At 38.4% G+C, this 24,409-nt stretch overlaps 1 protein-coding gene across 4 annotated transcripts in view; it reads left to right on the top strand.

The window, feature by feature from the left end:
* INPP4B (inositol polyphosphate-4-phosphatase type II B) overlaps window positions 1-24,409 on the top strand; it is an 886,823-nt gene that overhangs the window by 774,454 nt on the left and 87,960 nt on the right. For all 4 annotated transcript variants that reach the window (XM_081245267.1, XM_081245268.1, XM_081245266.1 and 1 more), the window contains 3 exons: window positions 3,787-3,946; window positions 22,409-22,581; window positions 23,907-24,030. In XM_081245267.1, the coding sequence (XP_081101393.1) occupies window positions 3,787-3,946; window positions 22,409-22,581; window positions 23,907-24,030 (457 nt within the window). The remainder of the gene's footprint in view (window positions 1-3,786; window positions 3,947-22,408; window positions 22,582-23,906; window positions 24,031-24,409) is intronic.

Genomic DNA, 24,409 nt, shown 5'->3' with positions numbered 1-24,409 from the left:
AGTGGAATCCTGTAACCCAAGGTATCTACGAAGGAAGAAGAACAATGTATAGGAGTAGAATGTAAAATCATCTTCTTATATACCCTTATGTTCACACTCTTCAAAGATGTGATTAAGGGGCTTCCCTGGTGGCACAGTGGTTGAGAGTCTGCCTACCGATGCAGGGGACACGGGTTCATGCGCCGGTCTGGGAGGATCCCATGTGCCGCGGAGCTGCTGGGCCCGTGAGCCATGGCCGCTGAGCCTGCGTGTCCGGAGCCTGTGCTCCACAGCGGGAGAGGCCACAGCTATGAAAGGCCCGTGTACTGCAAAAAAAAAAAAAAAAAAAAAAAAGATGTGATTAAGAGCAGTTGATCCATCCCTTATATGCCGTTACACAAGAAATACAGCATGCAATACTACTCGTCTTTGATTAAAATAAGTTCCTTTCAATGTGGGCAACAGGAAGAGAGTTGAAAACCTATCTCCTATACAAAGCTAATCTGGAATATTAAGATAAAACTTCTCCCCTTTTTCCCCTCAGTAGTAGAGTTTATTCCCAGTATTAGCTAGAGAGTTGCTTCATTTTTCAATTTAGGAGCCTGAAACATGCAGGTGATGGTGGTGATTAAGGCATATTCAGAATGGGAGCCAGTTAGTTTGGTTATATGGTCTGGAATATAAGCTCCTTACCAAATTCCAATGAGTGATGTCCCGTCCTCAGCTTGCTTGCCATTCTCCAGCATTTCCTCCTGGAAGTAATGAGCTTTATAGGTGTCAGAGGTTTCTACCTCATTTTCTCAGACAATAGGCAGAGAATGATGTAATTTATGGATATGATTGCTTTAATTAATAGCAGGGGAAATGTGCTTTTAATTCTTTGGTGGAAAGGAGATCTTCCTTTAGGGAAAAATTGTTATGATTACTTATGATAAATAGCATACTTTATACTCAAGATTACAGGGTTATAAAAAGCAAGCTTGATTCATTTAGGAAAGCCAGCAAGGGTAGGATGTGATTTTGCCAAACTGCAATAATTTTACCAAGCACTTTCATAGATACCATGTCATTTGGCTCTCACTGTAGCATGGTGAGGTAAGCAGGGCAAGAATCATCATTCTAAACTGTAGGTGAACCCACTGTAGGTCCCCAGAAATGAGGTGGTTTTCCCAAGGTATCATAGGTAGCATGTCACATAGGTGGACCTCAAACTTACCTTTTCTAACTTTGGATGTGCTGTTTTTCTACTAAACCCTCTTTCCCCCTCAGCTTTAGTATGCATATCTGTACACGCCCATATTTGGTTTAATGTGGTTGAATTATTCAACTTAACTCAGTCTTTACAAGACAACCATCACATAATCTAAATTCAAATGTAGTTCTTTCTTCCTAGATTACTCCTACCCAAAAGTAGTTTATATGTTTATAAACTAACAAAATTAATTTGGCTAAAAAATACATTTCAGTAAAAAAAATAAAATAAACCTCTAAGAAAGTAGTATAATTGCATATTATCTTTGCACTAAGCGCTATTCTAAATGCCTGAAATAGCTCTGTTACAGGGAAAACACCTACTGAAAGATTCCTTTATGGCAAGATGCAGGAAAAGCACTAAGACTCCATTTGGTTCATATGCGGTGATGCATTAGAGAGGGTTCTCCAGAAAAACAGAACCAATAGAAAATTATTTATATATATGTACATAAGTATATATATATATATATATATATATATATATATACATTTATATGAAGAGTTTTATTAAGATTTATTATAAGGAATTAACTCACAATTTTGGAGACTGAGAAGTCCCACGATCTGCCATCTGCAAGCTAGAGACCCAGGAAAGCTGAAGGTGTAGTTCAGTCTGAATCTGAGGTCCTGAGAACCAGGGGAGCCAATGGTGTAGATTCCAGTCCGGGCTTAAAAGCCTGAGAATCAAGAGCACCGAGGGCAGAAGATGGATGTCCCAGATCAAACAATTAAGCAGAAAGGGTTAAATTTCTCTTTCCTCTACCTTTTTGTTCTATTCTGGCTGTCAGTGGATTAGATGATGCCCACCCTCATTTGGGGGAAGGGGGCAAAATGCTTTACTGAGTCCACCAATTCAAATACTAATTTTATCTGGAAATGCTCTCACAGACACAGCAGTAAGTAAATAACGTTTGGCCAAATATCTGGGTATCCTGTGACCCAGTCAGGTGGATTCATAAAATTAACATCACAGATAGGGTGTCAGTGCCTCCATCTGAATGATGTGGAAAGAGAAGCAAGAAGAGAAGCCAGGAATGATTGGCTGCCACGATGATAACTATATTAAAATTTTTATTCTTAAACATAGAAATTTTTATGACAAAAAATTCAGTGTGTTATGTGTTGCCCTTGACAGAAATGGTTGCTAATCAGAACTTAGGAAGATTAGTGACCAGTGACCGAGAGGCTCCCTAGTGGTAGGGGCTGCTTCTTAGGCTTACATCAGCCAAAGTGACTTATTATGTAGATGAAGCATATAATATTGAGTAGAAATTCTCATACTTAGTGTGGTCAGAAGCACCTGAAGAGCTTCTCGAAATTTCAATTTAGAGTTCCCAGTGGTTCTTTTTTTTAAATTTAATTTTTATTTTATATTGGAGTCTAGTTGATTTACAATGTTATGTTAGCTTCAGGTGTACAGCAAAGTGATTCAGTTATACATATACATATATCTGTTCTGTTTCAGATTCTTTTCCCATATAGGTTATTAGAGAATATTGAATAGAGTTCCCTGTGCTATACAGTAGGTCCTTGTTGATTATCTATTTTATATATAGTAGTGTGTATATGTTAATCCCAAACTGTTCTGACTGACTTGTGGCACCCAGGGATCTGCATTTTAATTCTCTAAGTCATTCTGTTAGAAGTGATCTGAAGATCACAGTTTAAGAACTTCTAATACCTAGAACAGTCAAATCCTTAGAGACAGAAAGTAGAATGGTGGTTGCCAGGGATGGGGAGAAGGAAGAATGGGAAGTTCATGTTTACACGGTACAAAATTTCAGTTTGGGAAGATGAAAAATTCCTGGAGATGGATGGTGGTGATGGCTGCACAACAGTGTGAATGTACTTAATGCCGCTGAACTGTACCCTTAAAAATGGTTAAAATGGGGCTTCCCTGGTGGCGCAGTGGTTGAGAGTCCACCTGCCGATGCAGGGGACACGGGTTCGTGTCCGGGTCCAGGAGGATCCCACATGCCGCGGAGCAGCTGGGCCCGTGAGCCATGGCCGCTGAGCCTGCGCGTCCGGAGCCTGTGCTCCGCAATGGGAGAGGCCACAACAGTGAGAGCCCCGCATACCGCAAAAAAAAAAAAAAAGGTTAAAACGGTCAACTTTGCCATTATGTATATATTATCATAATAAAAAGAAAAATAAGAAGTTTGAGTGCAAGTGGCGGTCATTCTTTAAAAATATTAGTATATCTCTGCTTTCTTACTAAGTATTGATAAAGAAAATAGACATCTCCAGAGTAAAATGTCATAATTGGTGCTCAGTTATGGATTCATGCCATATGGTAGTTCATCATTGCTTTATGACAGAGGAAAAATAATGGACTAAATAAAAAGATTCACAACACTTAAATTATTCTTTATTAGGAGAAAGTAGATTTCTTGTCTATCCATAATTTGGCCAAATTAATGGGAGTATTAGAGCTGCTCAGTCTGCATCCTTTTGATTTGTTCCTCTACCTGCTGCTCTCAGGTGGATTCATCTGATTTTGCCTGATCTCGGTTTTGCAATAAAAATGTGTAGTGATACTCATGCTCTTTTCAGGATAGGGTGTGGGCCCACGTGGGCAAGAGCCTGAACTGCATTATTGCTATGGTGGATAAACTGATTGAAAGAGATGGCAGCGGTGAAGGAGATGATGGCAGCGACAAAGATGGAGAAAAGGGCCATTCTCTAGGGGACTCCGTCATAACTCATCCACACGGTAAGGAATCATTTTTTTCCGGTCATTGATGAGTAACCAAAATGAGGAAGCCAAGATACAATGAGACCGAAAAAGAGGAGTCAACAGTGCCTTAGATGAAAGTGCTGATAGAGTGCTTTTCCACTGCTCTGGCTGGGGTGATGGAAGGCTATTTATCAAATTGCATCTCAGTTGTGTCTTCAGAACTGCTTGCAATGCTCGTTTTTGTTTTGTTTTTGCTTCATAAAAGCCCTCTTGAAAGGAGAACAATGTTTTCTTTTAAAGAGTCTGACATAGTTTAATCTACTTTTACACATTCCTCCAAAATTGTATTAGGAAGAAAAACAAGCATCTGAAAACGCTTAGAAACTTTGAGGGATCTCAGGACACAGTATCTCAAAATGGTTCCTGAAAAGAAGTCAGTATGATAAAAATGTTCCTTGCCCTATTCTGAGGAGTGATTTTGTGAATTATTTCAAAGACATATAAGAAGTTTTTTTTTTTTTTTTTCCTGTGGTACGCGGGCCTCTCACTGTTGTGGCCTCTCCCGTTGCAGAGCACAGGCTCTGGACGCGCAGGCTCAGCGGCCATGGCTCACGGGCCCAGCCGCTCCGCGGCATGTGGGATCCTCCCGGACCGGGGCACGAACCCGTGTCCCCTGCATCGGCAGGCGGACCCCCAACCACTGCGCCACCAGGGAAGCCCTAAGAAGTTTTAATTCTGTATAAGAAGAATGTTTTGGTGTGTTATTCCAAAGACATATTTTCACAGGGTCTAGATTTTCATGGATATATGTATATGTACACACACACACAGATGCATACATATGCATACACATGTGGGTGTCTATGTCTCTGTAGATAGACACACACACACATATGCACACACACACACATATGTATATATAGAGAGGGATACTTTCAAATGTATGGCTTATTGACTAGCAAACGATAAAATTTTCACTACAGTTGCATCCCTATAAATGGCTTCTTTTGTTAAAATTTTTCATTAATTTAATTAATTTTGACAACAAAAACTAAGACAGATACCTGCATTTCTCTGTGATAGTAAGAACTGGTCTTAGAGTGGTCCGAGCTAGGTGCTTAAGTGTTTGGAAAGAAAAAGTGTTGCCCTACCCTCTTCTTCCAAAATCTGCTTTTCCTTTTCCTTAAGGAAAATGAGTCATAATAAAATATGGATGCTTATCAAATTAAATTTGTTTTCTCAATTTGTTTTCCTGATTTTTCATTACTCACATTTTCATCAGGAGTTTAATTACGGGAAAAATCAATCTTTCATCACCTGATTAACAGTAGAACCATTTCCAAATCACTTTTGTAAACAATGGCTTTCTAAAGTTCGCTTACTGTAGATGGTCCTAATCCTCTAGAGTACGTTTATGTAGGTGGAAAGTTACACTGGTGTTCTTTATGTTCCACTTGATCTAACTGTATATGGGGATTAAAAAAATAATATCAGTTTTTTTTCTGATTTTCTATAATGTTTTAAAAATAATATCAGTTTTATTAATGAAACTAGTCCAGGTCCATAACTTTACATGAATCAAAATGAAAGCCTGTCATAACTTATGTCAAAAGGAACTAGTCTAATTCAGTGTTCTTTAACTGAATATTTATTGACCATCAGTGATGAGCCTGACATGGTGCTGTGCTCTGGAAAATGAGGTAAAGAAGCAGAATCCATATTAGTGACTTGTTTTGTCCATTGATGGGTGTTCAAGGCATAATAATTTTTAGCGAGTAAGATTAAGAGATTAAGGGATACTGAATTTTGCCACATCTTTTTGTTTTCATGTTCCCCAAAACTTCTCATTGATGACAATGGAGTTCCAAAGTATTTGAAATTATGCATTTATTCATATCATATTTTATCAGAAGATTGTATCTGTGCGATCAAAGTTTCCAGTTTAAAAGTAAAAACATTTGGTAGATAAATCATCTGTAAAATTAGACGAATCACCTTCATTTGAATGTAAAGCATTGTTTGGATATAGTCTAAAATCAGGTGGAATTTGCTCCCAAAGTAGAATTCACAACTTGATCAGCTTTGTAGATGGTTAGAGTCAAATTACAACACAGTGCCCTGTAACTGATTTTATTATTTCTATTTTATTATCCATGTTTATTTCATCCGTTCTTTTTTGTGTTAGAAACATTTTTAGGAGACAAGACACTATTTAAATGTGCAAAGTAAAATCTATACTTTGGTCTGAAAATTATTCAATATAGTATTATCAAATAATTCTAAGTTAAATCTTTTGTTAACATTTTATGTGTTAGACGATTGTGTATAGTATGCATGTTTTGGCAAGGATAGTGGTACCTAAAAGAGGATGCTTAACAAAGATAAATAGACATCTTACAAATGAATGTGTGCTCAAATATACTTAAAATATATTATGGATGTTACTGCATATTTGGAGTGGGATTGATTAGCTCAGTCAGTTATTTAATAAAAAGTTTTTATTAAATAATAAGAATGGTTATTATTCTTATTTTAATCTTCCTCTTAAGTTAGGGAAAAATCACTTACAGCTTCTACCCATAAAACAATGCAGTAAAGAAATTAATACATAGTGGCTTTCTAAACTAATATAAAGCAAACAACCTAAAGTCACGTAGTTACCTATACTACTCCCCCCACACTATTTCAGACAAAGATATTTGAGTTATACATTCACTAATGATATGTGCCTCAATTTACCTGTATTTTAAAATTTTAATAGAAATATTAATTTAAAAAATTTGAGAAGGAAAACAAATAGGATTGCATATGATTTTTATTTTATTTCCATCAGACATTTGAACATATCTTGTGTTTATACACACACACACACACAGAGTAACCAAACTGGAGTGCACAATATAAATACAGATGTACTTCTTGATATCCTGCATGTCATTATGAGTATTTCCTGATAAATATTCTCTGGAAGTAATGACATTATAATGACTATAAACTAATTCATCAGAGCAGAAACCATTATTTTAGATATTTAATTATTATAATAATGCTGCAATTGACATGTAAACATCTTTGAATATGTAAATCTTTAACTACATCTCAGAAATTGTCCCCTAAGTTAGATTGCTACAAGTGGAATTATCTTGTAAGGAAAAGTTACCCCTTCTCTCCAATGTAGTTATTTATACAATTACTTGTTTATATCAGTGTGGACTTGTGAATAATTTTATTCTTTGGTTTATAAACCAATAGTGTTATTGTTTATTTGGGGCTCCAGTTGTGCTAGAGTTAGGTTTGGGAGCTCTCAGTGGCCTTTTGACAGCTTCTCCTGCTACAGGCTACATACTTTCTTACTTACTTTCTTACTTTTTTATTCACTCCCTTATTCTCTGGTATCATGAGGGACTTACTCTAGTCTGATCTGTATTTGCCCCAACTCTAGGTTCAGCTATTTTCCAAGGAACCCTGGTTTCTTTTACTGGAGAATAGCGTTTAGAAACCAACATTTGGGTGGGTAGGGACATTCTGATGGTTCTTTGTAACAATAGGTACTCTTACCAGCAGTACCTGTAAACACTCTTTTAACTTCCCAGCCTTAAATATTTTCACTGATTTCATGCCATTTGGGGTGAAAAAATCATATTGTAATTTCTGATTATTTTTGACTTAACATTATATAACTTAATACTATATTTCAAAAAATTATTTTGGTAATTAAATCCATTTCTTCAATAGCACCAAATTTATCCCCAGCCCATAGCTGGGGTGGAAAATCATTACATTCTTTTCCTTTTATAGTTAATTAATAAATTGGCTCAGTGAGTGATTTGAGTCATCTAGAGTTCATTGTTCTATATAAGGTGCTAAATACTGATAGGGATTTGTTGTCACATCATTTATTAGTGATTATTTTCCTCACATTTGATTAGTCTTTCCTTATAATTAAGTTCTGCAGATATTTTTAATCAATTTTAGTCAATACACTAATTTTGATCAATTAATCAGTGGATTCAGTCAAATTTTGTTCATGTGCTTTTGACTATTGTGTTTTATATTGGGATACATTTTTAAAATTTTAATTAATTAATTAATTAATTATTTTTTTGCTGCATTGGGTCTCTGCTGCTGCACGCGGGCTTTCTCTAGTTGCAGCGAGCGGGGGCTACTCTTCGTTGCAGTGTGTGGGCTTCTCATTGTAGTGGCTTCTCTTGTTGCAGGGCATGGGCTCTAGGCGCACGGGCTTCAGTAGTTGTGGCACACAGGCTCAGTAGTTGTGGCTCATGGGCTCTAGAGCACAGGCTCAGTAACTGTGGTGCACGGGCTTAGTTGCTCCACGGCATGTAGGATCTTCCCGGACCAGGGCTCGAACCCGTGTCCCCTGCATTGGCAGTGGATTCTCAACCACTGCGTCACCAGGGAAGCCCTGGTATACATTTTGAAATCTCATAATTAACCTTTAGACAGTCAGTTTTTCTTTCTTTACCATCATTTTATTTTTACATTATAATTGGTGTTTCTTTGTTGGTTAAACAGATGGTCTTCTGAATTGTTGCTACATTTATTCACTTTTTTATGTTCCTCTATAACCTGCAGATATTTCTCTTTTCAAGTTGCAGATTTTTCTTTTTATACTGTATCAATTTAATAATGTTTTAAACCTGTAGTTTTGAAGGTATTTTTGTTTGTTTTAGATCCAGGATTTGGCAGTATATCTTACTTCATAAATTTTGGACTTACTACAATTAGTGCTGAGAGAAGTAAAACTTTCTCTACTGTTCTGAGCACAAATAATAGATTAACTGTTCCAAACTCCCATGGCTTATATATATTCATATATTTTCTTAATAAACAAGATTGTCCTTTTATTTTTTGTACACTTAAACATACTTATAAGCATCTTCTGTATGTGTAGTACCACATGCTTTCAATTTCATAATAAATTGAGGACTCAACGATAAAACCAGTGAATTTAGAATCTTAGATTTTGATGTGCCCTTAAGGATTATGTAATTAAACCTCCTAAATTATGTTAAGATGCTTATCTGTAGTATCTGCCAATTTTCCCCTAGCCTGTGATACACATCTCCACTGATAGAAAACCATTTTTTATGTCCTAAAATGGCATACTCCAGATGTTGATCTAAATATGTTTTCTTTAATTTTACCCGCTAGCCCACATCTAATCATTTGCAACAAATGGAACAAATTTACTTTCCTTTTTGCACATTAGAGCCTAACATATCTGAAAGAAACCATCGTGTTATTTTTTGAATTGCCACTGTTTTGGTCATTTTTCAAAGGTTTAGCATCAAGTGCAGAGTAACACAGGAGGACCACTTCTCTACTTTTAGATACTATTCTATTATTGATATCTAAGTTTACATTTGCTATTTTGACAATAGTATCTTACTATTAACTTCATTGAAATCCATAAACCATGCTAAATTGGACCTATCCTTCAGGCTTCTCAAAATTCAAGTAATATTTAAGCACCACTCTGTGCTAGAGTGAAATATTAGGAACACAAGGAGACTAAGACTCGGTCTATCTCAATTCTCCTGAAGAGATTGGTGTCTAAACCCACAACAGTAATATAATACACTTTTGAGTACATGCTAATAAATACCTGTTTCTTTTATCCATCATATCTACTGCCCTACTCAGGTTTATTTTATTCACATCTTGGAAACATTTCCTGTCCACTCGCAGAAGTAACAGATAAAAATGATGGGAAAACAGAGATAAATATATATCCTTGAGGCATATTACTAAAAAGAATTGTATGCATTGAAATACACTTGTTAATCACTACTCTTTGGGGATGTGTGTTAATCCAGCTATGTATTGACCCATTTGTGTTATTGCATGGCCTGTATGTCTCTGTTTTTCACACAGGTGTCATGAAGTGCCCTGTGAAAGGCCAAATACCCTATGTCATTGAATATGTTTTTCTAATCTACCCTAGCTGTAAGCCCTATCAAAAATGAGATGAAGTTCCTGTGCCATAATTTTCCCAAATGAGCCCATTGCTGGCTTCAAGTCATCACTGCCTCATACAAAGGAGATAAACCTCCCTGGAGATCACAGAATTAGTTCATGTACAACTGGTTAGTTTCATGTTCCTTGATTGTCACGTTCTTCCCCAATTCATAATTTTCTTCTAACTTGCAGGCACATGCCTTGGGATCTGAGAATTTATTTTCCCCCCACATCTTTTACTTTATTGCTGCCTGCCTCCAGTTAACACAATTGTCTGGTAACTACCAAGAACTTATCAGTAATTTATCACCAATTATCCATGACTAGTGAATGCCAAAGATCAGTCGTCTGAAAAATTCCCCCCCATACTCCAAATAGGGACAAATCCAAAGTTTTAGCAAATCACATTTTTTAGCAAATCTTTTTTCCTATCTTTATCTTTGGTTGGCCAGAGTAGCTATCTTCCTAATACACCTGAAATAATTAATGAATAGAACAATTAATCAGTTGACACAATTATATCTAAATATATCTAAAACAGTTCATGGCATTAAGCCTTATGGAAGAGACATACCAAATACATGTTAGTTGGAAGACAAAGAGGAAGACCCTTTCATTCAATTGACAGATATTATTTGAGCATCTATTCTGTGCCAGGCACTGTATCTAGAAATACACTCAGTCATTGTCGTATTCTTGCAGTCTGGTGGGTGAGCAACTTGTATTTGAAAGGAGATACACAGAGATTTTTCCAAAGACAGCATCTACAAGATAAAGAAAGTGGAAGAGGAAGTATCCATTTGGGAATCTTCAGCAGATAGATAGATGAAACTGGATAAAATGAAAAGAGAAAGAATAGGAAAAAATGAGCACAATCCCTAATACAGAGCCTTGGGGTGTGGAGAGTGCCCTCAGCTGAGGAGTAGGAAGCACCAAGGGATGAAAATCAAATGCATCTTGGAGACCAAATGAGGGAAAAGAGAGGAAATAGACACCTTAATAGTTAAAACTGACTGCACTTGCATTTCTGTGACATGCACTTTGCTAAGCTTTCCATCCCTGCCTGCCTTCCAGGCAGAGTGATCCCTGATTGAATTAGTCAAAAAGAACTGGGTCTGCAGAATAACTGTTGGACAAGGAATGCTTAAATTTTAAGAGCAGTTTTGCATGTGTGTTTACTTGCCTTTATGTTTGCTCTTAATATCTTGATGAATGATTTCCCAGGTAGTCATAGCTAGTGCTTCACTTGTTGGTTATGTTTTCTCCTTATCTTACAAGGCCCTAAATTCCCAGACTCCCACTTGCCTCTTCAAGTGCTTTGCCATCTTCTTCATGTCACCCTACCTCAGCCTTCCTGATCCAGCCACACTGGACTCTTTGGAGAGCTCACCTTGTGCTTTTCAATGCCAGGCTTTCAAAGGTTTGCCCACCTCTACTGTCCACAGGCTCAGTCTTCACATCTTCTGGGGCACCTTTTCTGATCTTTCAGACCAGGGATGGCGTTACAAGCGGGGGACCACTTGCAAGTACACAGAATTCCTCAGTCAGCAGGACCCTTTGCTCTGGGTTTAATGCTCTATGGTCACCATCTTACCTTTTTTAATAGTGTTAGCTTTGTGTTGTAAATAAATAATGGGCAAAGAAGGCTATGCCTGGGACTTGGAGACTCGGTTCATTTCCAGTTCTGTCTCCCTGGTTCTCCAGTGCCTGCTTAGCTTCCCCATCCTTGTCCCAGTCCAGTGACCATCTCCCATTCCCACCCTCACCTACTAAGGGACCTGGGCATGAGTGCTGGAGAGTCAGGGTCAGTCTGGGTGCCTTTGAAGCTCTGCACACAAGCATCCCCACACCCAAAGGACTATGACATGAAAGAGTAAATAGAAATCGCCATGACAGGCCGAGAGAGATACCACTGAGGAAGAAAGAAAAAAAGCTAGTTTACTGCTTTTTGAACAAAAGTCTCACAATTTTATTTTTCACTGGATTCTGCACATGATGGAATGCTTTCTATAAGGGTTGTAAGTACAAAGGCCCACAGTCATCGTGCAGGTTAACATGAATGAGTCAGGTGAAATTGATGGACACTGGAGCAAACTAGGAAGTAAATGTCCCTACAAAGAGGGCCACCACTACAGCTCTAGCCAATCATTCCCATGGGGGGATCTGGACCTAAAGTTATTTACCACATCTTCTGATTTTTCAAGTGACTCTGAATTTTTATATAAAATATCCCAATTTTTTAAAGGTTGATAATAGATTTTTAAAAATTATTGCAATGTGAGGAAGGCCAAATAAAATACATTTGAGGGCCAAATGAAGCTGTTCATGGGCCACTAGTTTGCAGCCTCTGTATCTCTGATTTATTGGTAATGCTGTTTTAAATGTTATTGCCCCTACTAGTCTTGGCTCTGTGAGAAAATATGCCAAGTATTTTTGATTTGGTCTTGAATCTCCAGAGCCTAACATGATTCTTGGCAAGTAGAGTCCAACGCGTAGTCACCTTGATCTATAACTGCTACCAGACAAGAAATGCTTAGGTTTTCTTGGTATTATTGACTGTCTTCAGTGTACGTGCATATTTATGCATACATGCTTGAAAATCATTATATCCTCGGAACTTGCACTAAACATTCCTTAATATTCCTGGAGTCCATAAATTTCTACACATGAATGTTTAGAATTCCATTGGGAAAGAAACATCAATGAATGAGGCTTTTTTAAACTCACAGGTCAGCAGGTGAGACAATTTTTAAAATACACTTACAAGTTAAAATTAAAACTTGGTAAAAAATAAAAGATGACACAGAGATTTTTATTATAAACTTAGAATTCCAATAATAATTGTACCCTATGACATTGTTGAACATTTAGTCTTATCAGAAAATTAATGTTTCCCTTAAAAATTGTGCCGTGAATTATGATGTAACAAAACAACACTTAACACAGAGCCAAGATACTTGGCAAGTCCACAGTTTACTAATTTGGCTGCATGACCTTTGGCACATTGCCTAAATTCTCTGGACCTCACTTTCTTTGTTGGTAAAATACAGGTCATCTGCAAATTTTTAAGGTCTCTTGCAGTCCTGAAGTTTTACGATAATAAAGATGTCACATTATTTTTAAAGTGATTTTTTTTCTTTCCTTTCAGTCATTCAACATATTTTAGTTGAGCATCTACTATACAGGCACTATTCTAGACACTGGGATACAATAATGAACAAAACATACAAAACACCTGACATCCTGAAGTTTGTATTCTTTTTACGTCTCTCGACATAAAAAAGTAACATAAGAAATAAGGGCATCACCTAATATGTTAACAGTGGCAAATGCTGTGGAAAAATATAGAGCGAAGTAAAAAGGTTTTGGAATATTGTTGAAGTTTTGTAGCCAGTGCAAGCTTCACTGAGAAGTTGATGTTTGAACAAAGACACAAGGAGGTAAGGAAGTGAGCCATGTGGATACCTGGGGTAAGGATATTTGAGGCATTGAAAACAACTAATGCAAAAACCTTAAGGCATAAGTATGCCTTCCATGATCAGGAAACAGCAAAGAAGCTGGTTTGGTTTGAACAGAGAAAGTGAAGAGGAGAGAGTAGAAGATGAATTTAGAGGTAACTTGTTGGGGGAAGGATTATGCAGGGTCTTTGTATTGACTTTGGCTATTACTCTGAGAAAATCAAGAGCTAATTGGACGGTTTTGAGCAGAGGATTAAACTGATTTGACTTAGATTTTAACATCCAGGCTGTTATGTTGAGATTAGACTGTAGATGCAAAGAGTAGAATCAGGTATAGACCAGTTAGAATCCAATAGTTAGAATCCAATAGAATCCAATCCTAGAACATAATTCTCTAGGTGAGACATGATGGTGGCCTGGACTAATAAGAAAGCACAGTGGAGATGATGAAAGGTAGCTCGGCTCTGTACTTGCTTTGAAGGTGGTGCCAACAGAGTTTTCTGATGGTTTGGATGGGAGATTGAGAAAAAAGGGAGGAGTCCAGAATCACTGGACAATTTTTGGCCTGTGCAACTGGAAGGATGGGTGGCCGTGGACTGGTTGGGGAGGACTCTGGATAGAACAAGTTTTGTGGTCAGGAACAGAAACATGTTCACTTTGAACATGTTAAGTTTACATGGAAATATCAAGTATGCAGTTAGATTTAAAAAATCTGAAATTCAGGAGAGACGTTTAGATAAATGATCTAAATTTGGGAATTGCCACCATATAGATGGTACTTAAAGCCATGAAACCGAATAATGTCAGCAAAGAATTGAGTGTTCAGAGAAAAGGGAAATGACCTACAGATTACAAATGGGGACAGCTCAATGTTAACAAGTGAGGAGCCAGCATCAAAGCTGGATAAGGAGTGGCCACTGGTTTAGGAGTGACCACCAAGCATGATATCCTGAAATCCAGGGTTAGAAAGTGTTCCATGAAGGTGTGATGAACATGCCCAATGCTGCTGGTAGGTCAAGTGAAATGACGACTGAGAAGTGACTGCTTTAGCAGCGTGGAAGTCACTGGTGACATTGATGAGAGTAGCTTTACTAGAATAGATAGGGATTAAAGCCCCAGTGAAGAGGAAAAGGAACTGGAGACAGCATGTATGGACAACTCTTTGAGGACTTTCACTGTGAAAGGAAGCAGAGGAAATAGGGTGGAAGCTATAGCATGAAGTAGGGTCAATAGAGGGTTATTTTTTAAAGATGGGGAGATGTGTGTGCTAATGGGAATGATCCAGTAACAAAGGAAATATTGATGATGTTAGAGGCAGGGGAGAGAATTGCTTGAGTGATACTCTTCAGTAGTGAAGAGGGGGTGAGACCCGGTGTACGGATAGAGGATCTGGTCTCAGCTGTAGAACAAATAGTCATCCTCAGAAATAGGAGAGAAGGAAGAGCATAAGAAATAAGTGCTGGTGAGTGGACAGACATTGGGTCACATGTCGAAATGACTTTATATTTGTTTCCATTTTTTTAAAGATAGTAGCTAACAATTTGGGGTGGCTTAATATGTGCTAAAACTTATTTTTAAGATACTGCCTTTATTATTTCACTCTTGCAACACTCATAGGAGTAATTCCACACATTTAATGGATGAAGAAGTAGAGAGTTGAAGTTACCTGTGCACTTTCATGCCAAGTCTAGTGGCAGCGCCTGGATTCCAACCCTGGTGGTCTGAGTTGAGAACCTGTCCCCTCAACCACGATGCTGCACTGCTGCTGTTCTTTCCAGGAAAAAGCATCTCTAATCTTAACTCTGTACAGATAATTTTTTGCTGTCACCCTTTGAAAAAAATGTTAAGTTTTATCAGACACAAGTTAGCAGTATTATGGGATAGCTTCATGAAAATCAATCCCATCGGTATCTCTTAAAAATTTACTATGGAATTGTACCTTATGCAGAAATTAAGAATTGCCAAGTATTCATAATTACAATTGAAATATTATTTAGCGTTCTCATAAATCTGATGATACTCACTCCCACAGAGAAACTGGGATAGGCAAAGAAAAAAGATGCATATATCCCATGTGGGAACTGTGGGGCATATAATTATGGAATAGAGTGAGAAATGGTACTGTTTATGTTATGTTTGGTTACTTGCCTACTTACTCAGCACTTATAAGTTAAACCTCTTTACATGAGGCTTTGTTGGATTTGTAGAAATAATTTTTAAAAGGATGCATTGTATTCCACTGGCCTTGAACTTTACTGGCCTTGAACTACTACACTCACCTAGTTCGCTGCAGGGTAGATAATGTATCTCCCTTTCCCCTCTGGGGGTCTGTGCTCTAATCAGGCTTTCATCAAACCAATATCGACCACCCCTCTTTTCTCAGTCTTAGATACTGGACAAAATTTAAATGACAAGAGCTGTCTGATGTAGATGTATTGGTGATTTTAGGTTGCTCAATGACCTATGACCTACGCACTTATTCTTAAAAGCTCAGTGTGTTTGAAGGTCAGAGTCCTGAGGTTACAGATTTTTTTAGGCCAAAAGGCAAAATAAGCTCAAGGAATGTGAATATGTGACTCTTCTTGGTCCAATGTAAACTCTGATTCAAAACTTTTGTGCTACAACCAATGCAGAATTTGTTTGATTAATGGATTTAGTTCTTGGAAACTGTCTTAGCAGAATTTACTTAAGGCTTTCAACTTTGTGCTATGAAATGAGAAGTTTAAGCAGGATATCAGTTGATGCATTTCCTTTGCTGTTTTTCTAAGAGCAAGACTGGAAAGTTTTATGACATTGTTCTCAGACTGGCAGGACTCAAACAAATAGGGTTCCCTTGACATGAGAAAAGTTGCCTTTGTTCTTCTCCTAGCAGTGTGTCGAGTTGAGCAGTCCACTCATTTCTCATACAACTGGAAGGTGCCAAGATCAGTCACTTACCTTGGATCATAGTTCACTGGACACTACAATGATAACATTTGAAGATACACGTTTGTCTTTTGTGTGAATACCCTTGGAGCCTTTAAGACTGCTCCTACTAGATGTAAAGGAAGGTACAACATTTATATGTGACCTTCCTCCCAGGCTTATCATTAACCTTGCCCTACCTGATACCCATTGTTTCTAGGTTTGGCCTTGCTTCTTAGCTTTTGGCTCTCTGCTCACCCATACCCTGCACCTTCCTTTTTCTCTCCCCACCCCTACTTATTCTATTCCCTATGCCTACCATGGTGACTGCCCACCTGGTTTTCCATTGTTTTTCCCTATGGCTTCAGGCTCAACACTTACTTCCCCTTTATTCCTGCCTTTTCCACATCCTTAAAGTCATCTCAGTCCCTTCCCTGCTCCCCTCCAGTCCCATTTCTGACCTCCTCCAGTTAGTTTATGGGTTCTGTATTTTAAGCTCCTTGATGGTAGGGGCCATGAGTTTTATTATTAGTATTGACCATAGGACCTCACATTGAAGAGGCTCTATTTGTCTAAGGAATAAGGTTATAGTCGGCCCTCTGTATCTGCAGGTTCCTCATCCACAGTTGGTTGAATCCCCAGATGTGGAACCCGTGGATACAGAGGGATGATGGTACTATGCCATTTTATAGAAGGGACTTGAGCATCCTTGGTTTTTGGTATTCGCAAGAGTTCCTGGAACCAATCCTCCATGGATACTGAATGACGAATGTCTTTCTCACAATGGCAGTGAAAAAAGAGGGGACATTGGTATAAGGAAGACAGGTTAGCATTTTTTAAAGAAAGATAAATACAGTTTTTTTTTTCTTAAATTCCTGGACCAGATTGTAAAGGTGGGCAAGGAGTTAGGAAGACTTGGAGGAGGTCATTCTGAGTGACCAAGGAAATCATTCTAGGCAGCCCAGCCTCAGCAGGTGCTTTTCTTTCCCTGATTACTCATCTGTTGTCTGGATTAGCCTCACTTCTGTGTCCTCTATCTCAGAGATACGGCTGATATTTGGAGGCCTCGTATGGCCGGGTGTTTAGAGTCTATGACCAAAGTTGGCCATGTGTAGTATACAAAGGAGTCCTGCTAGAAGGTATCTGGAGAGGAAGACTTATTATTAGTTGACCCCTCTGAGTGCTGATGTTCACATTGTAAAATTGTACCCAAAAGACAGAGGGGCGCAAAGGTAGCTATCTCTGGGTTGACGGAGGACATAGGCTCTTCAAAACCAACAAGGACTCTATGGGCAGGGATATGATATACCCACTCCCAGCCCCCGACCTTGAACTCACTGCCAGTTCTGTGCTACCTGAGGTTTGGGCATCCTATGAAAACCCTGTCAGCTGTGGGATGGGTCTCTGTTCCTCTCAGAACCTTGGAAATTTTATCACCCTCCTTAAAGGCCATTCTAATTGCTTGACTTCACAGTACATCATCTTAACTTAGGCGAATCCTAAGAGCCAGGCTCATTTCTTCTCTTATCTCCTTGCATAAAGTTTAATGGGCATGCAAGCTGTGAGTTTGTCTTCCCCCCCACCCCCACGTCTAAAAAGTGGTGATAACAAAAATAACAATGGCTACAAGCTTCCATGAAGTGAAGTTCATATCTTAAATGAGAGAAAGAGACCAAACACCTGAGAAGAAAATGGCTCAGAAATTGGAAAGAAAGCATTATGCTCTGCTACCATTGGTTGGTATTTGGCTCTTTTATTTTTCTCCTGAGCAACCTAAGAGCCATTGAGCTCAGAGGACGTGAACACCCTGTACAGGAAATAGATGGTGTGTAGAGGAGGTGAGGGGGGTGCCCGGCAGCCGTTCTTTGAATCCTTCAGTGAATTCACTTGAATACGTTACAGAAGCTGGAAAACAGGCTCTGCTTGGATGCCTTCCAACACACTTCACAAAGCTCAGGAAAAGCTCAGCAAAGCTACACGCATTTTATGCTTTCCTGAGGAAAGACTCTGCTTCTTGGTCTCAGGGTTAAGGAGTTTCAGCAAGTTTTTATAGAGACACTAAAACATTCTCTTCATATTTTCCTCTGTCACTAAAAGGAGCCCAGGGGATAGAATCAACGATGTGGGCACTTAAGTGCCTGCTGGGCCAGTTAGCTTCTGTGAGAGGTGTAGGTGCGGTGACTACATTGTGGTGAGCCCTTAACTACCCTGCATCCTTGGGTATATCAGGAGTGTGTGTGTGTGTGTGTGTGTGTGTGTGTGTGTGTGTGTAAAATCTCAGTTGAAACGTGAGGAAACTAAACTCAGAAGAGTGGATGTGTGCATTTCAAGATTTCTTCCTTGGACTAGAAAATGCAGAACGAACACCATCTTTATCCCTCCCAGAAAATGGTTTTCCCATCAGGACAAAATAAACCCCATGTAAGTTGTAAGTATGGAGAGACAGGAAGCTGAGAGGGATATGACAGTGGTCTCAGGACAATCAGGAGCTACAGCTTTTTTTGTTGTTCCCCCCAAAATATATTTTTTTAATTTTTTTTTTTTTGGCTGCATTGGGACTTCATTGCTGCACGCGGGCTTTCTCTCTAGTTGCAGTGAGCGGGGGCTACTCTTTGTTGTGGTGCGCGGGCTTCTCATTGCTGCATGCGGGCTTTCTCTCTAGTTGCAGTGAGCGGGGGCTACTCTTTGTTGTGGTGCGCGGGCTTCTCATTGCGGTGGCTTCTCTTGTTGCGGAGCACGGGCTCTAGGCATGTGGTCTTCAGTAGTTGTGGCTTGTAGGCTCTAGAGTGCAGGCTCAGTAGTTGTGGCGCACGGGCTTAGTTGCTCCGCAGCATGTGGGATCTTCCCGGACTAGGGCTTGAACCCGTGTCCCTTGCATTGGCAGGTGGATTCTTAACTGCTGCGCCACCAGGGAAGCCCCCAAAAATATTTTTAAAGAGAAAACTAAAGCATTTCTTTTGCCTTTGTGAGAGTGATTTGGAATGCTCATTGGAGCAAAAAGGCTGTTTATGAACTGACTACTTTGGCCTTTCTTTGGCCTGTCACACTCCATTGTGTTTATTTCAGAACCTGAGATTTACACTGAGTGACTACTAACAGGGAACAAAACCTGAAGCCATCACAATTTGCATTTGCCAGTGAGGTTTTCCTTTATCTGCTGAACTTAAATTGCTTTTTTTCTAGAAAAAAAATGTATTTTTAGCTTTCTCAAGTATGCTTCTTTATAGGAAGCTTATTACTATCTTTAAGCCATTCTACCTTGCTCACCAACTTGTAATTTTCTCATTCATCATTAATGTTTTCTTATATTGCCATTTCCTTAACTTTTAGCCATAAAAAAGTATATATAATTATAATAAACAGAGACACTGGAATATTGCTAGTGTCAGACAAATACCTAACAATACCCCTAGATTTAGAATTTCAGTGTATTTATTTATTTTTCCAGGTCCTCAGTTTTATTCTAGAAGGACTAGAAATCAGGTGATCTGTCTCTCTCTTTTTTAATGTCATTGTAATTTCTGATTGAGTCAAATGGTTAGATAAGTGTGAAGGTAAGTTTAGAAGTGAGTAAAGAAATTATCCTGATGCTAATGAAGAAATCTGTGAAGATTCCTCTTTTAAAGATCTTCAAGAAAACCATCAGCTATATTTAAGTTGAGCTGTCAGTATCTTCCAAGGGAAAAAATTTAAGTTAATTTTCCATTTTCTAATAGAAAGAGCCTATTACACTTTTGGCCAGGTTATTGACCACTTGACACAGGAGAGTAAGATGCAAAGTGCCCATACAACATGGACCTGCTGTTTGGGAACTATGCAAATATATAAAAGACTATATAAATCAGTTACCTGAATGGAGTAAGTGACCAAGTAGTTCTACTTCAGCCTGATAAAACAGCGCCACCTACTGCGCACAGGCTTTATTTTATGTTGGAGAATTCTTCAGTAGAAATTCATCTCTGCAGACCTCAGCACAAAACAAAATAGGTTTTCAGTCTGTTATCTTTTAAGATCTACATCTGGGTCAATTTATTGAGATATTTGTTTTCTGTGTGTGTGTGTGTGCATTCGTATTGAGAACAATAATTAGAGAGTAGGAGAGAATGGGAGATAAAAGAATGTAAATATGAAAACAATAGGAATATCGAATATTCCTTCTTGGTGTCTACTGATGTGTCTTTTATTCTGAAAATAAGTCTAATGTACCTCCATTTGCCCTTTTTACAGCTACTAATGACATAAAAATCAATAGTCACCGAATGCCTGTTTTACTTGAACCACGGTTCATATCTCATCCTAGGCTGCCCACAGTGATTCCTTTATTAAATGATTACAGATTTAATAGGCCTTCATTGAATTCCTCTTTCTCTAGTGTTTTTTATTCCCATCATAACACTTAATTCTACAATATTTTAAAATAAGAACTCCTAATATTCCTAATGCATTTTGCATTATAGCATCACATAAACATTTACATGGAGTATTAACAGGAGCACATCTTTTTATTGAGTTGGGGCCATTAATTATCCTTTCACCCATTTTGGTTTATTTCATCTAATCTATTTCACCACAACTTAAAAAAAGTAAGTGACAATAGATATGGCACAATAGTGATTACAATTCTTTTCATCACTACCTATAACTCTTCCAAGGTTTTAACTGATTATTGACCTTTCACATCATTCACTTTTGTAAACTGAGAAGATCATACCATTTTAGATCTTGATTCATAATTAATTTTTCAGAATTTGCTCATTTTTTTAAAATCATATTTGTATTTTTCCCACTACTGTTAATTTATTTATATATTAATGGAATAACACACAGTCTGGAATTTATAATGTTTGACATTTGTCAGGGGTTTGATTTCCAAATAAACTGAAATAGAATATAACTTGTTTCTATTTCACATGCCAAAGTCATAATTATATAATTGAAACATGTTAAATTTCTAGACATACAAAAATCACAGATGGTTTCAATTTTGTATCCTGATTTGAAGGAAAGCTATTCGAATTCCAAATATTGTCAAAAACTTGATTTTCTCTTACATGTCTACATCTTAAAAGACTTTTGTTATATTTATTATAACTTTACTCATTCAATTAAAAACTGAATGTCTGCTATGCTAGCTTCTGGAGATTCAGTGATTAAAGCAGAAATTTATCACCCTCAGTGAGCTCCCTTTTTTGCAGAACAGCATGGATTGCTCTAGAACAGTAAGAGCAAGGAGCTGTGATGCAAACTTTTAGTAAACAGGGATGGGGGGAGGAGGGGATTAAGGGGAAAATCAAGAAGACTTCCTGGAAGAGGGAAACCCTGAATTGAGTCTGCAGAGAAGATAAAGTGTTTGTCAGGAAGATATGTAGGGGGAAGGTGCTCCAGGATTGGAGATAGGATTTGCAAAGACACTGAGATGAGAGAGAACAGGTTTGGGGAAATCTGTGTTGTTCAGCTCACCTGGGACTCAAGGCTGCAAGTGAAAAAGTTCTGAGAGATGAGACTGAACACGTAGGCAGGGGTCAGATAATGCAGGGTCTGTCATGCTTTGGGACTTTGTTCTGAATGTTTTGGTGTGTTTAAAATAGTTTGAGTTAAGGAAGTGAAAGAGTGAGTGATGGGATTCAAACTGATTAGAAAGCCCCCTCTAGCAACTCTGTTGAGAAAGGATTCGAGTAGAATATGATTGGAGGAAGAGGGGTCAGTTATGGAGCGGAATAGAAAGTGGTCCGAAGGAGATGGATAAATGATGATGGGAGAGGGCAAGGGGGAAGATGAGTGTTTGATGGCTTACTATGGTGGTAGAACTGATTTAATGACCCAGTAAATGTGGAGACTGTAGAGAAGTCCAAGAAATTGTTTCCAGCATAGGAAGAGTTTGGTGGCACCATCCACTAAGATACAGGCAATGCACAGATTAGAGATGAGTAGAGAAGAGAAGACTTCTACTATAGATGAGTTAGATACACCCAAGTGGGTGGCTGGTAATAGACACCTGGAGTTCAGAGGAGAGATTGGAATCGGAGATCTTTAAATCTAATCTTTGTGACTCCTTAATAATGTGTAGAACTTCACTGAGAAAATAAATAAATTGGTTCTATCTTCCAAGACCTTCCTTCATCTATCCCGCTGTTCTTATGCCCCATCCACCCCGCAGAGGACTGGTATGAACAGTTGTATCCCCTCATCCTTACCCTGAAGGACTGCATGGGAGAAGTGGTGAATCGAGCCAAGCAGTCCCTGACGTTCGTGCTCCTTCAGGAGCTTGCCTACAGCCTTCCCCAATGTTTGATGCTGACGCTAAGAAGAGACGTCGTCTTCAGCCAAGCAGTAGGTGCCTCTTGATCTTGTGAGCCCAGCACAGTGATGGGTTGTCAAATAGTATCCTTGGTGAAGATAGATGTCTTTTTTTTGACAGTTTTCTTTTTTTTTAATCTTTTTATTTTATATTGGCATATAGTTGATAAACAATGTTGTGATATTTTCAGGTGTACAGCAAAGTGATTCAGTTATACATACACATATATCTATTCTTTTGCAAATTCTTTTCCCATTGAGGTTGTTACATAATTTTGAGCAGAGTTTCCTGTGCTATACAGTAGGTCCTTTGGCAGTTTTCTTCTTAAAGGGATTCTTTTCTTAAAGTTCAGTACCCAGTTTTTCTTACTCATAATAAATACAAGCCAAATGGAAACACTGTCTGAGACCTGAAGTATTTATTTCAGCAAAGAGGTGGCCAAGTCTCTGATATGTCCATGCTATTTCACAGGGCAGAGAGTCTGTGAAGGAAAGGGTCCCCCGCCCTGTCCTCATATTATGCCCAGGGCTCTCCACACCATGCACAGTGTGGATGGCAGCCAGGACTGGCAAAAGGGATCTATTTGCAACCCCTTATTTATACAGCTCCCTCATGAATCCCAGGACAGGAATTCATAATGATCTCTTTTTTGGTGTTTATAAAATAAGTTCACCAGGCCATAGTCTTGAATGGGAGGTTTGACAGGACAACCTCCTTTGCCTACACCCAACCCTAGCCCATGACACCAAGGTTGGCCTCCATCACAATGGCTGTGCTCCTTCTCCCCTCCTGCCTCCACCACCATGATTGAGTTTTATAGACAGACACGTGGAAGGAAAGAGACAGAAGCCTCTCCTTCTAAACCTTCCAGACAAACGGAATGTTTTACCCAAAGTATCTCTTGTCCCCCCTATTTCATGCATGACCCAGTAGCAAACGGAGCTAAGTGTCAGGCATTATGCTCTGCCTAATACATATTTTTCCATTGTGTCCTTTCAACGACTCTGCAAAATGAGGACTATTATCTCTATTTTCCGTGTGCAAAAAAATAAGAACAGAAAGATTTGGAACTGTTAAATAACTTTTTATGGTTTTACTGCTTAGAAATGGGAGGGACAGGATTTGCAGATTCTGAATCCATGGTCTTTCCCATTTCACAATGCTGCCTTCCCCAAGCCATACTAGAGTAAATGCAGTCAACACATTTCAAAATGGATATATAAATAGTTATAATTTTGTTACATATACTTGAAAATTTCTAATTATGTCTGCGATGTCTCAAAGACTTATATATTTTTAAATTAAAGTTTGCTGACCCCAGTAATTTCTTCAATGACTTTTTTTTTTTTTTTTTTAGCTTGCTGGATTGGTCTGTGGTTTTATCATCAAATTGCACACAAGTTTGTATGACCCTGGATTTATTGAGCAGCTTCACACGGTGGGATTGATAGTACAATATGAAGGGCTGCTAAGTACATATAGTAAGTATTGCTTTAGTCCATGTTAAAATAATATTCCTGGTCATAAAGATATGTGATCCATAGATCCTTCAGTTAAATATAAAAATGAGTAGTAAACCTTTCTTGCATCAAGCATTAGAGAAAGAATGTAATTTTTAGTTTTTTGTATTCATTTTCCTTGTCACTGTGCTTTTACTCTCATTATGTTTTGAAAATGGAATTATAGATTATTTCACAGTAGAGTCCTGAGCAGCCATCTGGCTTTTTAAATAAAGGCTTTTGCCAACCTAGTTTCAATGACTGGATTTTTAAAGTCCCAACTCTGTAATGTCTAGAGCTGCCCTGTTCAATACATAGGTTGGTGTGGCAATTGAGCACTTGAAATGTATCTAGTCCAAAT

Source organism: Mesoplodon bidens, assembly GCF_964165515.1.
Source record: "Mesoplodon bidens genome assembly, chromosome: 1".
Lineage (NCBI taxonomy): Eukaryota > Metazoa > Chordata > Mammalia > Artiodactyla > Ziphiidae > Mesoplodon > Mesoplodon bidens.
This window is presented reverse-complemented; position numbering and strand designations above follow the sequence as displayed.